Here is a 13,124-nt window from a genome sequence, read left to right as displayed (position 1 = left end):
AAGTGTAGTAAATTCTTCTCTTTTCCATCAAAGCTTTCTCTTTTTCTCTCTCCATGTGATCCACTTAAGTGCTAGTAGAGCAACATTTCATGCTCTACGTCTTCTCTTCCTTCTCTTAGAGATTAAACATTTCTTCTTTAACCATGTCTAGCATCACCCACTCAAGACCAAACCATGACAGTAATTGCAACCACAAGCGAGACGCTATTCGGCAGTGTAAAAGGAGGTGATTCACGTCTTGTTACAAACTTTTTACACATCAAGCACCAACTGCCACATGTAATCTTCCTGTTCCTCAAATTCTTAGTTGTCGGATCACCCCCTCCCCCCTTTCGCATGTAGCCAAGTACCTTTCTCGGTACCTTGGAATCCACACCGCAAGATGAAAAAATTGACTCTTGCTGCCCAAAAGCTTTTCATAATTGGATTTAATAGAAAAAACTCCATTAACCCCGCCATCCCATAGCCTAAATCAATACAAGATACTTACTGATACATTTATGTCACGTACAAGAATGTCTTTCGTCATGTATAGAGTTTATCAAGTACAAGTACAACATGTTTCACAATTAATATTTGGTGATACAATTACCACACATGTGTAGTTTCTTGTACATTTAAGGCTAGTCAAATGCATATACAAGCATATCTCGACACAACAAATGGGACCATGTTTACATACAACACAATTAAGCCCTGAAAGCAACCAAAAGAGAGGGCTCCTACTCACCTTAAACCTCATTTACAGCATCCAAGCCTCAATTATGGTCACCCACGGTAGTATCTTGTCAATTTAACATCCGTACAAATAACCAATCAATTCTAGTCAAGAAAGATAAGTTCCAACCACCGAAACCTCAAAAATCCCCTGCCCCCACTCTTCCAGACATTCGCACATATTAACAAAGTATACATATAAGCCATTTAAAAGTCCGAGGTATTATTGGTTTCCAAACCAATACAAGAACAGGTTATTTACTGAAATAGTCTCTTGTATATAGTATCTTTCTAGATAAAGTTATGACCTTGATCACATAAATTACTTACTGCTTGGGTGCATTACATTTGCAGGTCAGCACTTCACGTCTGTTTTGCCAAGAGTGCTAAATTGTTTGTCGACTAACTTTGTATCATTCCAAAGCCATGACTGCTACATAAGAACAGGTAGAGAGTTATAGATTGAGCTTTCACATGTACAATTCTTCATTCTTAGATGTATTTACTTCCCCTATGCCCTTTTGCAAAAGTAGTATCATTATATCTCTGACCTTTGCTTAGAACAAGTCTTAATTTCAGTGCTGAAGCAAAGACTTTAACTGTTTTTTGGCTGTGGAAATTTATACCAGGAAACAGCTTTAGGTCATTGTGTCTTTTTCTGCTTGAACCTGATCTTTTTTTGATAGTCGTAAGAGTTGGCAACCGTCAACTTAGCTGAGTTGCTCGTATTTCCAATACAACTACCTTTGTCTCAGCTGATCACTAACTTTTGCAGCTTCCGTTCTCATTGAGGAGTTTGGCAGTAGAGAAGAATATGGACATCTTTTTGTCAGTATCTTTGAAAGATTTTCCAAGTCAACATCAATTATGGCTCTTACTTCCTCATATATATGTGATCAAGAGCCTGATCTGGTGGAGGCCTTTGCTAATTTCGCGTCTATTTTCATCCGCTGCTCTCCGAAGGTTTTTGGTTACCTTTTTCCTATGTCTATATAGATGTGATAACAAAATTAATTAAAATCATATTCGCAAGTTTTAAACTTATTATTTGTACAATAATGAATCGTAGGAAGACTGCTTAAATCTGGAACATTATCCAAACCAGACAGGGTCTCCGAGAAGTACTGGTTTAATTAAAAAGTTCATTCTCACATGTATTAATCAAACACTGATTTTGATTATGGAACTTGAAATATGAGGACAAAGCTCCTTCAGGTGAAAAGATTTTAACCAAATGCATGTTTTTACTACTTATTAATATCTGATGATTTAACATTTTATGTTGTAGTTTTTTATTCTTTTATCACCCTTATACTTTTATTAATGGATAAAGAGTAAAACATTCCACCAGACTATGAGAAACGGAACAAGTTTGCCCTCTATTAGCTGTCCTACCTAAAGTGGTCGATTTTTCCCTTATGGGCTAACATCAGCAGCTAAAGTGCAAATTTAAACCATTTGCAAAGTTCAAGGGAAAATTCAACCCGTTTAGCTCCTTTGCCCGTGATCTTTCCAAACAAGTCTATTAAACCTAATTGTAGCTCTGTTGCTTGTTCTGTGCTTTTTGTTTCTCACCTCCCAAAAATGTCTTCCTTTCATCATCATTGCTTATATTTATTTTTACTCTATGTCTACTATTACTCATTTACTCTTCCCTCAAACCTATGAAAGCACACTCTAAAAAGCAATCCAAAATCAAGAATTTTCTTCCCATCCACTTTGACATTCCTCTAGTTTCCAGTCTCTGAAAAATGTTCTCTCTGACTGAGTAAAGGTGCCCTCTATTTCTCTCTCCTCGTAACTCTCTTACTGGTGAGGTACCTCTCCGGCCAATCTGGTCATTACTATTGGGGGGGGGGGGAGTATCTCTATTGCAGGAGGAAAAACTTTTGAGCTTATTAATAATGCGGACTCATGGTGTACTCTCATTGAAAGGAGCAGTTGCTTTTCCAGCAGAATTAACATCGATGGAAACCTACACTGGGCATGTGATTCTGAAGCAAGCATTAAAGGGGCAAGGAAATCTTTATAAAAGATGGGGAATGACACAGCAGAAATTTCTTTACACGGTATATCAAAATTACAATGTCTACGGAAGGTTCATAGGAATGGAGGTTTGGCTGGGCGAAAAAGTCTGTGATCATCATCCCATACTCAGTTCACAACAAAGACTGGGTAGATATAGCTGAAAGGATCCTGAGGTTTTTGGGTAAACGCAAATTTCAAGGACCAATTCGACCACCAGTACCACACTCAGGTCAGACTTTGAGGCATCAAAGATCGAACACTGGCCTGAGATCTCAGCCCCACCTCCAAAGGTCACTGAAAATGCTAACCCATTATCAAGGTGTCTTGTTGGGACCCTCAATTATCCATTTAACATTAGCCCAAACTCAGATGTTATCCAGAAGTGGTTCCTCAACAGATGTGGTATCACAGTCACAATTATGGATCATTATCGCTTTCTCTTCCAATTTCCTTCGAAGACACGAAGCTACAAGAACCATGGTTGGGAATTGGTTTTGGAATGGGAGGCATCTCTCCTTATCGTGGTGGTCTCCGACAATGGCCCATGCTCCGATTGGCAGTTCACACGATTTGTTATGGATGAAAATTTTTGGTGTGCCTATACACACCTGGACACAGACCTTCAAAAATCTCGATGATCAATGTGGAGGGTTTATTGGGATAGATGTAGAGTCGTAGACACTAAAAATAGGAAACACTTCGTATGGGATCTCGAGTCTACATCAAAAACTCAGGTGCGCAACTTTCAACGAGTTTGAAAATTGATGTGGAAGGATGGAGATTTGAAATCTCAACTTTGGTAGAGAATAGGCCAACACCAATACTTCATTGGTCAACACTCAAATCTAGCTACAGGCAACATCGAGCACTGTGAAAGAAAACTCACACCCCAAACTCAAGAGGTGCAACTGACACCTAATGCCAAAACTTAGGCCTGAGCCGATCCTGCTGAACCAGTTGCTAATGACGCATAGCAGCCACACACAGTCACGAAAACAAACAAGTATATCTCGGCTTAAAAATAAGTTCTCGGCCGGCAACGCCCCTGTCAACAGCTCTATAGAGAAAAAAGTTACACAACAGTTCATATAAAACAATAGCCAGCACACAAGTCCTATTAGGGTCGTCGAAGCCATCATGGTATCTTGAAAAGTATAAACGCTATATGGGCAATACATCAAACAACTATCAAACTTCAACCAATCAACAAACAAGGCCAACTTGGCCAATAACGTGGCTATATAACCCAACACACTAGTCTGCAAGCCTCTAAGACTTGTAAAGCTTGGTTAGGACAAGGCCTCGACCTACCCCAAACTATTTACAGCAAAAGCCAGCAAACCTCTAAACTCTAGCAGCTCCGAAAGAAAGGGGCAAGCCAACTTGATAGAAGTCAATTATGCTGCTAAGGAGTCTATCGGGTCATTTGTCGGGACCAGCAGACATGAATGCAGCGCCCCTACGCAATGGGGCGTCAATACGAGATAATGTACTGAGCATGTAAGGCAAGATAATAATTATGCATGAATCTAAGCATACCAAAGATAATCAAACAACAACCTAACCAAGCCTCCATAAGCTCGGTAGGTGCAAACAACAAACAAGACCACATACTCGAGCCCACATATGCCCGAAAGGTATTAATTCAGTCTATATACCTCTATTAGTACTCCCCTAGCCCCATAGGCAATCATTACATTTCAATAGCCCCGAAGGCAATCAATACCTTCTAATAGCCCCGTAGGCAGCACATAGCCCTCTTAGGCATTAATATAGCTTCATAGGCAGCATATAGCCCGCTTTGACATCAATATTGCCCCGTAGGAAAAGATCTCATTCCTACAGCTAACCACAATAGCCCCAAGGGCAACAACAACAATTCAATAGGCTGAAGGCAAGTAATTTAGCTATTAGCAACCTATACGAATAGTTTTTAAGATGTGCCCAACATAGGGACAATGCTAACAGAATCATAATCCCGACAAGGAAGAATCGTAACAACTCAAGTAGCCAACAATCATCTCTACAAGTACATCAACAACAACAATCTTGTTGTATTTCTCCTAAGCTTTAAGGAAACATGCCGAAAGAAAGAAATAGCCTTAATATACCTTTTTCGACAATTATAAGCAATCAATTAACCTTTTCCTACACCCTCGTAATAATGCCCAGAACACTTTATAGGGATAGCACCTTGCTGCCATAGCACCCCCTTAGATATACCATGAAGACTTCTCTTTCTATTCAATTTTTTTTGTTGCACACTCTTCCCCACGCCAATTTCTTCCCTCGGCCCTTTAATGGAGCTTGACTGTGAGACCGACTGGTCGAACAAAGACGAAAGTCGGCCAGAGTGATCCTAGAGTCCCGTGTGGAAGGGATCTCGCTCAACGGATCAGGCAAGGCCAACTACACAAGCAAGAAGGCATCGCCTGCTGCTTCCAATCCAATGACAAGCTAAAGACAATGCCAAAATGATGAGCTCGCGACGTAGAGCAACTTTTCTGAAGCTTGCAAGATAAGATCACTAAAATCTAAGGAGTATTTTATGGATTTTGGGGGGATTTTCTTTGTATTTAGAGCGCTGGAACGTAAAAATGAAGAAAAAAATGAAGGTGGCTGATTATATAAAGTTTCCACCAACCTTGGCCCATCTCACGTGCTTGCATGCATCGTTTCGCAAAAATGTGAATATCTCTCTATTCTGAAGTCATATGGACCAACGGTTTGATGCATTCAAAACTAGACTCGTAGACCTTTGATTTGATATGTTGTGCTCTTTATAGATTGGGAGAAAAGCTCCAAGACATTTGGCCCAAATTTCAGAGAAACTTATAAAAGGAACTTGCGATAAATTTTGCCAACTTTTATTTTTCGTCTTGCTTGACTTCAAAACTTAAAATACGATCATTGAATCTTCAAATAAGTCATACCACATCATTCTTAATCTATTAATCACCCTTCGTCTTACCATGAAGGTACAGGTTAATTTAGAAATTCCAAAATGGCAGTGTGTTACAAAAACGTAACAGTGTCACTACCCAAACATTCGCAAGAAAGGGGCAGACCTAAGGAAGAACACTAGTTTTCTTGGAATCTTGGTGCTTGATCTTGAGAAAAGAAACTCTTTTATGGAGTTTTTAGAGTGGAAGAACTCCTAGGTGAGTTTTTGAGTGAATTTCTTGAGACTCGGATTTTAGATTGATGATTATGAGAGAAAAACTAGTTAGTTGATTGATATAATTCTTTTAAACACCCAAAAACGACAGAATAGGGCTAAAAAGCTTTGGAAAGGACCAAAATAACCTTGGAAGACGTGCAAGAAGTTTCTGGAAAAAAAAGCAGCAAGCTTCCACGGAATGATGTATGGTCCGTGAAACATTCTACCCTCCGTATTGCCGTCCGTGAAAGTGTGGTTGTTTGATATCGAAACTCAATTGGTTAAAGAAGTTTTCAACTCCACTTTGTGCTAGAGGATTCCTGTGACCTTAAACCATCTCCAAATCTATTCCCACACTAAAGAATTGATCTTAATACCTATACGCAATTAAGAATCACCCGGTACGACCCTATACGCATATGAAGAATTGTTCGGATCTTATCTTAAAAAAATTTGGGTTGTTACAGGTGTTGACAGAAAGATTAAAGAGGGTCTTAATAAACTGGTCTTTGAGAAACAAAGTTCATTCATAAAAGCAGACAGATCGTTGATGCCCCTCTAATATCCAATGAAGTTTTGGATTGCAAAATCAAAAGTGGAGAAACGGGCATTCTATGCAAACTTGATTTTAAGAAAGCATTTGAGATGCTGAACTGGACCGTTCTTATCAACATGCTAAAGAAGATGGGTTTTGGGGATAGATTGTCAAAGATAAATCCGGGCCTGAAAACCTTCCGGTGTGATTAAAGCTTCCTACTGGACCCTTTTAGTTGGTTCTGAGTTCTGTTAGGTTCTCAAAGTTTTCTTCTTTTAGAATCAAAATATGGTAACTCCATTTTGCTTATCAATATAGATTAAACATGTGAAGCACCACTTATTGGTCCTGGTACTTGCATTTTCATATTCAAGACATGGCGTAGTAATTCTATATACCGAGTTTCATTTTTCTTCAGTCTCAAGGTGTGACTTTCATGCCTATGTCCCCAGCTCGTTTTCCTCTCCATCTGCCTTTATATTTCTCCTCAAGTGATCGTGCTCCCTGCCGTATTGAGTCAAAGTGACTGCCATTGTTCTTGCCACAATTGTTCCCCCTTGATCAGATGATTCAACCTCATCTTCACATCGATAGAGGTGTCAAAAGTTACTGAATATTTCAGCGGACAAGGAGCCTCAACCTTTGATATCAAACAGTTATTAAAAGCAACCATGCTGTTACTTAAAGCTTATTCTGTAAATAAGAGCAACAAGTCCATGCTGTTGCTTAAAGCTTATTCTGTAAATAAGAGCAACAGGTCTACTTATGATTGCAATGCTAATGTCTTTTTTTGTGTGAGTTTTTTTTTTTCCATCTTCCACTTATACCCAGCTCTGATGTTTCCTTAATATGGCAAACCAAAGTACTTTAGTTCTTTCGGTCAGCGTATAGAAAACCACAAATGATTGCTAGCTATTTGAAAGATTCTTCGTCTGTCTTATCTGTTTTTCTTCTCTTCTCACTCATGAAAATATGACAGTGACATATATAGTTTTTCCATTATTGTTTACCTACATGCAGGTGCTTATTTCCAAAAAAAAAAAGAATAGATCATGAACGTCATTATTTTGTTTTCATAATTAGAGAAACAACTTGTGACTTTTGACACCTTCTTTTATGGATGTGTCTCAGGAAGTGTTAGTAGTTTCTGGCTCCATCCTTGAATTATCATTTCAAAAGGCAGCTATATGTTGCACTGCTATGCACCGTGGCGCAGCACTGGCAGCAATGTCGTTTATGTCATGTAAGTCAGGAAAACGAGTTGAAGGCCCCACACCCATCAAATATCCTGCTTTAACTTTTGCTAACATTTCATTAAATGTTTTCATTTTGTGGCACCTAATTTTCTACATACTATTGATATTTGTTAGAATATATAGAGAATATGTGTTTATATTCATACATATCTAGATTTGTTGTACTTTAATAAGGAAGAAATTGTAGAATATTCTATAGGATATCTTGGGCAGTATTATTAAAAACATAGTATGCGAAGCGAGGGATTATTGCTTCATGGGTAAAGACATGTGATATAGAGAAGTTTGCACCTCAAACAATGGTGCACAAAGTCAGTCTAATAAGAATGTCGCTTCTTTGAATCTCGACTTTGATGGTGTGAGAAATATAGGAGAAGACTATTATTGAATTGTGTCTCTACATAAGTACACTGAGACCCTATTTATAGATACTATAATACAATCTTTTTCAAAGTAGGATTCTATATATTATTCATGTTCTTATTTCTATTTTAACAACAAAATTCAACAATATTCTTTTCCTATATTTCCCATATACTATCAAAGCTTCTACGATCCTGGTAGAGTAAAAAAAATTAAAAAAACTTCCGCATCCGGAAAGCGGTTATAACTCATATAGCCGCATGTCTGACTAATGATTATGTTAGCAAAAGTTGAGGCAATACTATATGCAAGAAAATAGTCATGTTGAGAACTAATTTGAGAAGCATCTGGGAAAAAGAAAGTAGTCACTGTGCTTCTTTCTGGTGACTTCATAGATCTAATTTGTGTAGCACCGTGCATCTTTCCAGTGACTACTTTCTCATATCCGATTTGCATAGCATTGTGTATTTTTCTGGTGACTATTTTCTCATATCTGATTTGTGTAGTACCATGCATCTTTCTGGTGAATACTTTCTCATATCTAATTTGCGTAGCACCGTGTATCTTTTCGGTGACTACTTTCTTATGTCTGATTTGTATAGCATCGTGCATCTTTTCGGATTACTTTCTCATATGTGAGTTGTGTAGCATCGTACGTCTTTCTGGTGACTCGTCAGATCTGATTTGCGTAGTTTCGTGCGTCTTTTCGGTGGCTCTTAGACGTGATTTACGTAGTTTCATTTTTCGTCAATGTTGTGCAAAAACCAACACCACCAAATAGTACAGTGTCTCCCTGCAACCAAATCACAACCGACGCTGCTGTGATATGACCTTCCACGCGCCGCCCAAGAGAGCACCACCTTTGACTAGATCGTACTATAATACAATCTCTGTTTTAGATTCACTTTTGCCCAAAGGGTATACTCAGATATTTGGGCTAGATTATGGTGGCACTCTCTCCCGTGGCTAAAATAGCATATGTCCGCCGACGTCTCATGTCGACCCCATCTGCAGTTGCTACTACACTGTTACATCCGGACAAAGTGACCCGTACTGGTGGAATAATTGCAATGCGACTATAAAGCCTGCTATATAGGGTAGACACTATACTAAGCTTGTCCCAGCAGTCCGGTGTGGTCTTCCAGGTAGCAACCCGACCGGTATATCGACATTCTGCATCAAATCCAGTATTTCATCAGATAACTAACCACATTGATATTGACTGTCACTTTGTCAGAGAAAAGATACTCTCGGGAGATATTGTTACAAAATTTGTGAAGTCGAGTGATTAACTTGCAGATATCTTCACCAAGCTCCCCATCGATCGTCATAATAATTGCATATGTAACAAGCTTGGTTCACATGACTTGTATGCATTAGGTTAAGGGGGAGTGTTAGAATAGAAATAGGAACAAGAATAGTGTATAGAATCTTACTTTGAAAAATGATTGTATTGTAGTGTCTATAAATAAGGTCTTAGTGTAATTATGTAGAGACACAATTCAATAATATTTTTCTCCTATATTTCTCACAAAGGGGTTGGATTAATATTGAGATTATTGTATATTGGATGCTGAAATTAGTTATTTTAATTACAATTTCATTTTAATTGTACTAAATTCATGTATGTTTAATATTTTTAAATTTCGGTACATCATGTGCTTCACTTCTTGCTTTTAAAGACTTTGATCTTGGGAGCCCCTAGGGCTTTTGGCTAGTAGTAAGAGTGTAGCTTGTGATGTGGGGGTTAGGGCCACCTCATGGGTTCGAATCCTGCCACAAGTAAAAGTCTGGTTTTTAAGTGAACAGATTAGAGAACCGACTATTATCCTGAGTTGCAGACCATGCGCCGCTGGCCCTTTGGGTATTTTTAACCTAAAAAGATTTATCTTCGAATATGTGTATTTAGTTATAGAGTGTTTACTTACCATATTAGCATAGGTATATGTTTTCACATTGCATCACAACCTTTACAATCTTGGTAGACTCAAATATCTTCGACTACCAGTGAGCGATGCCAACCAGTGTACGTTGCTGCATGGCCAATGTGTTCTTTTCTTCTCTACTCCTCTCTTCAGCAATTGGTGCCACTACTTTCTGGACGGCTATCCAGGCGTTGCTCCTCTCTCAACGACCGTTCCTGCATGTTTTGGTTGATCATATTTTTGTGATAAAATATCAAGGGATAACACAACTTTTTCAATCTAATCCCCTTCCTCAAGTTTGATGAACTTTATCCTGATGAAGTAATAATTTTGTTAATGTTGTCAAAAAATCTCAGTAGGAAATGTTATAAAAAGTTGAAAATTTATACAAAGATATGCCTTTTTTTAATAAAATAATAATATTGTAATGTACAGTGTTATCAAAGGCGAAAAGCGCAAAAAAGCTCTAAGGTCCATTGGGGCTTTAAGCGCAGAGCGCAAATAAAGTGTGGGCTTTAATGAAAAAAGACGCAAAGGGAGAAAAAGATACAAATATATATGTTTAGTCCAACACCAATAATTATAAACATGAATGACAATTATATGACCAAAGAAATTGAAAAAAATGTATGATAAAGTGAAATATCAATTGTTTAGTGTCACTTCTTCCAAAGAGGCTCATTGGCAAGGAAAAGTTTGCCTTAGAACCTTGATGACCACACTGAAGCGCACATAAAGCGAGGCTTAGCGCTAAACACGTTTTGAGCCTCGCTTCAGGGCTTAAGCGCGCCTTTGACAACACTGGTAATGTAGTGGGAAAATCTCAGTATACATATATCATAAAAAGTAGAGAACTTACACGAAGATGGATCTCATGGGTGGACAAAAGGTTAATAACAACTAATATAAGTGCAATGTCTTGCACTAAGTTGTGCAATCCTTTAAAACTCCAAATTCTTCTCCCTCTATATACAACATAAGAGCGTACAGCGGTACATCACATGTTCTACACCTTCTTTTCCTCCTATAGGTCTAACTAACATGAAATCTTTTATAGTTGTCGACATTGGCCAAGTACTCCAAACAAATTTAGCATTGTCCACCACAACAAGCTCATTGGACAACACATTAGCAAGTGGTCATTGAACAATGGGAAAAGCTATTGTATACAAGCGGTATAACAAAAAGTAGAGAGACCTACAAAAATAAATGCTTCTCTATGAAAGACACTCAATTGTCCATACAAATAGGAACCTCATGGGTGCATCAAAAATGTATTAAAGATAAAAGGCTATTCTTCAAATGTACAAAATCATGTTTGATTCCTTCGAAACCCCTTTGTTCCTCTCTCCATACAACTCATATAAGATCTAACGTAGCAATATCACATGCCTAACATATTCGCTTGCTTGCCTTACTAATTAATCCTCCTTCACTAGCATCGGCATGGTCCACTGTATTCCAAGACATCGCAATTTCTTCCAACATATTCGTGAACTACCTGGAAATGCTATCGGAGGTGGTTCACATTCTCCCCGAATTTTGAAAATGAAGCACCAGCTAACATAGGTGATCCTCTTTCTCAGATTTTCGGTTGCTGCCTCTATTGCAATTGATTCCTATTGGCATCAAAAAGAACTAATGTGTCATCCGTGAATAACAGGTGACTAGGCTATAAGGAACGGAGTCTTCCACTATGGACCGAGACTACACTAAGGAACAAGGAAGCTTGACTGAGAAAAGAAGTCAAGGAACGAAGCAGCTTCTCAAAAGGAGAGCAACTTCAACTAGCTCACAGAAAATCTAACATAAATAAAGCCTTGACTTCTGAACATTTCTGAGGAGCCGCTCAAATGTCCCTATACAACTAGTCTATCCATCATTCTGCTTGTTGCTTCCACAACTAATGTGAACATGAGTGATTACGGATCCTCATGTCTGAACCCCTTAAGCTACCAAAAGTTCTACATGGACTGTCATTCACAAATACCGAGTATCTGACTATAGATATGCAAAATTTGATCCATTTTTCCTCTTGTCCTCTAAGCCCATATGCAGCAGAATGAAATCCAGTAATCTCAGTTGACATAGACATATATTTTCTCAATGTCTAAGCTTTCACAATAGATACGGTTCTCGTAGCTTACTTCCGGAGTCTACTGCTTCATTTTCCACCAAAGCTGTATCTGCAATATGTCTACCTTACTCAAAAGCATTCTATGAAGTAGACACTATCTTGTTCGAGACCTTTTTTAGTCTATTGGAAAGAACCTTAGAAATGATCTGATAAAAGCTTCTCACCAGACTAATAGGTCTATAGCCCTTGATACTCGTGCTTCCTCCCTTCTTGGGATGATGGCTGTGAAAGATACATTAGGACTTCTCTCAATATCTCCGACCTATTAGAATGACACCACAGTCTCCAACACCTCCGTCTTGGCCCCACTCCAAAATTGTTGGAAGAAAGCAAATGTAAAACTATCCAACTAACTTCTCCTTTTTCCTTGAAGTGCTGCACATACCTGCCTGTATAAAGAATCAGGAAATTATCATACACCCATTGTTATCAACTAACCCAACCAAAAGAGACGTGTGTGTGTGTACACACACACAAGTGTATGTGTTTATTATATCGACCATTATAATATGCATTTTCAGCACCTAACTTGTCAAAAGAATTCATTGCATCTTGTAACTGATGAGGTTGAAACAAATTTATTCAGCCCACTATCCAGACTAAAAAGAAAACCTCCAGAAAGCTCAAGTCGAGAGATTACCCTTTTTCTATTTGGGAACTTTGAAAATGTTTGACACCATTCCACTAATGATATATATTCTGTAATTTACAACAACATACCCAATGTAATCGCACAAGTGGAGTTTGGAGTGGGTGGTGTGTACGCAGCCTTATTCCTACCTTGTGAAGGTAGAGAGGTTATTTCTGATTGATCATTGGCTTAGGTAAAGCATACCAAAATTAGTAAGAAAAGGAACTACAATAGTAAAGAAGCCATGTAGAAAATTATGGAGACAAGGACAGTAGCAACAACACATAATTCGACAACTGAAGCACAAGAAGCAACAAGTAATAAAAACGAAGAATAGGATAGTAGGAGAGTAATAATCATAATACTAATAAA

At 38.3% G+C, this 13,124-nt stretch overlaps 1 protein-coding gene across 4 annotated transcripts in view; it reads left to right on the top strand.

The window, feature by feature from the left end:
• The window catches only part of LOC129872012 (transportin MOS14), a 64,632-nt gene that overhangs the window by 47,380 nt on the left and 4,128 nt on the right, over positions 1-13,124 (top strand). For all 4 annotated transcript variants that reach the window (XM_055946841.1, XM_055946840.1, XM_055946842.1 and 1 more), the window contains 3 exons: positions 1,072-1,164; positions 1,493-1,680; positions 7,572-7,683. In XM_055946841.1, the coding sequence (XP_055802816.1) occupies positions 1,072-1,164; positions 1,493-1,680; positions 7,572-7,683 (393 nt within the window). The remainder of the gene's footprint in view (positions 1-1,071; positions 1,165-1,492; positions 1,681-7,571; positions 7,684-13,124) is intronic.

The sequence above is a fragment of the Solanum dulcamara genome, chromosome 11 (genome assembly GCF_947179165.1).
Source record: "Solanum dulcamara chromosome 11, daSolDulc1.2, whole genome shotgun sequence".
Lineage (NCBI taxonomy): Eukaryota > Viridiplantae > Streptophyta > Magnoliopsida > Solanales > Solanaceae > Solanum > Solanum dulcamara.
The sequence above is the reverse complement of the archived record's forward strand: the minus strand, read 5'-3'. Positions and strand labels throughout refer to the sequence as shown.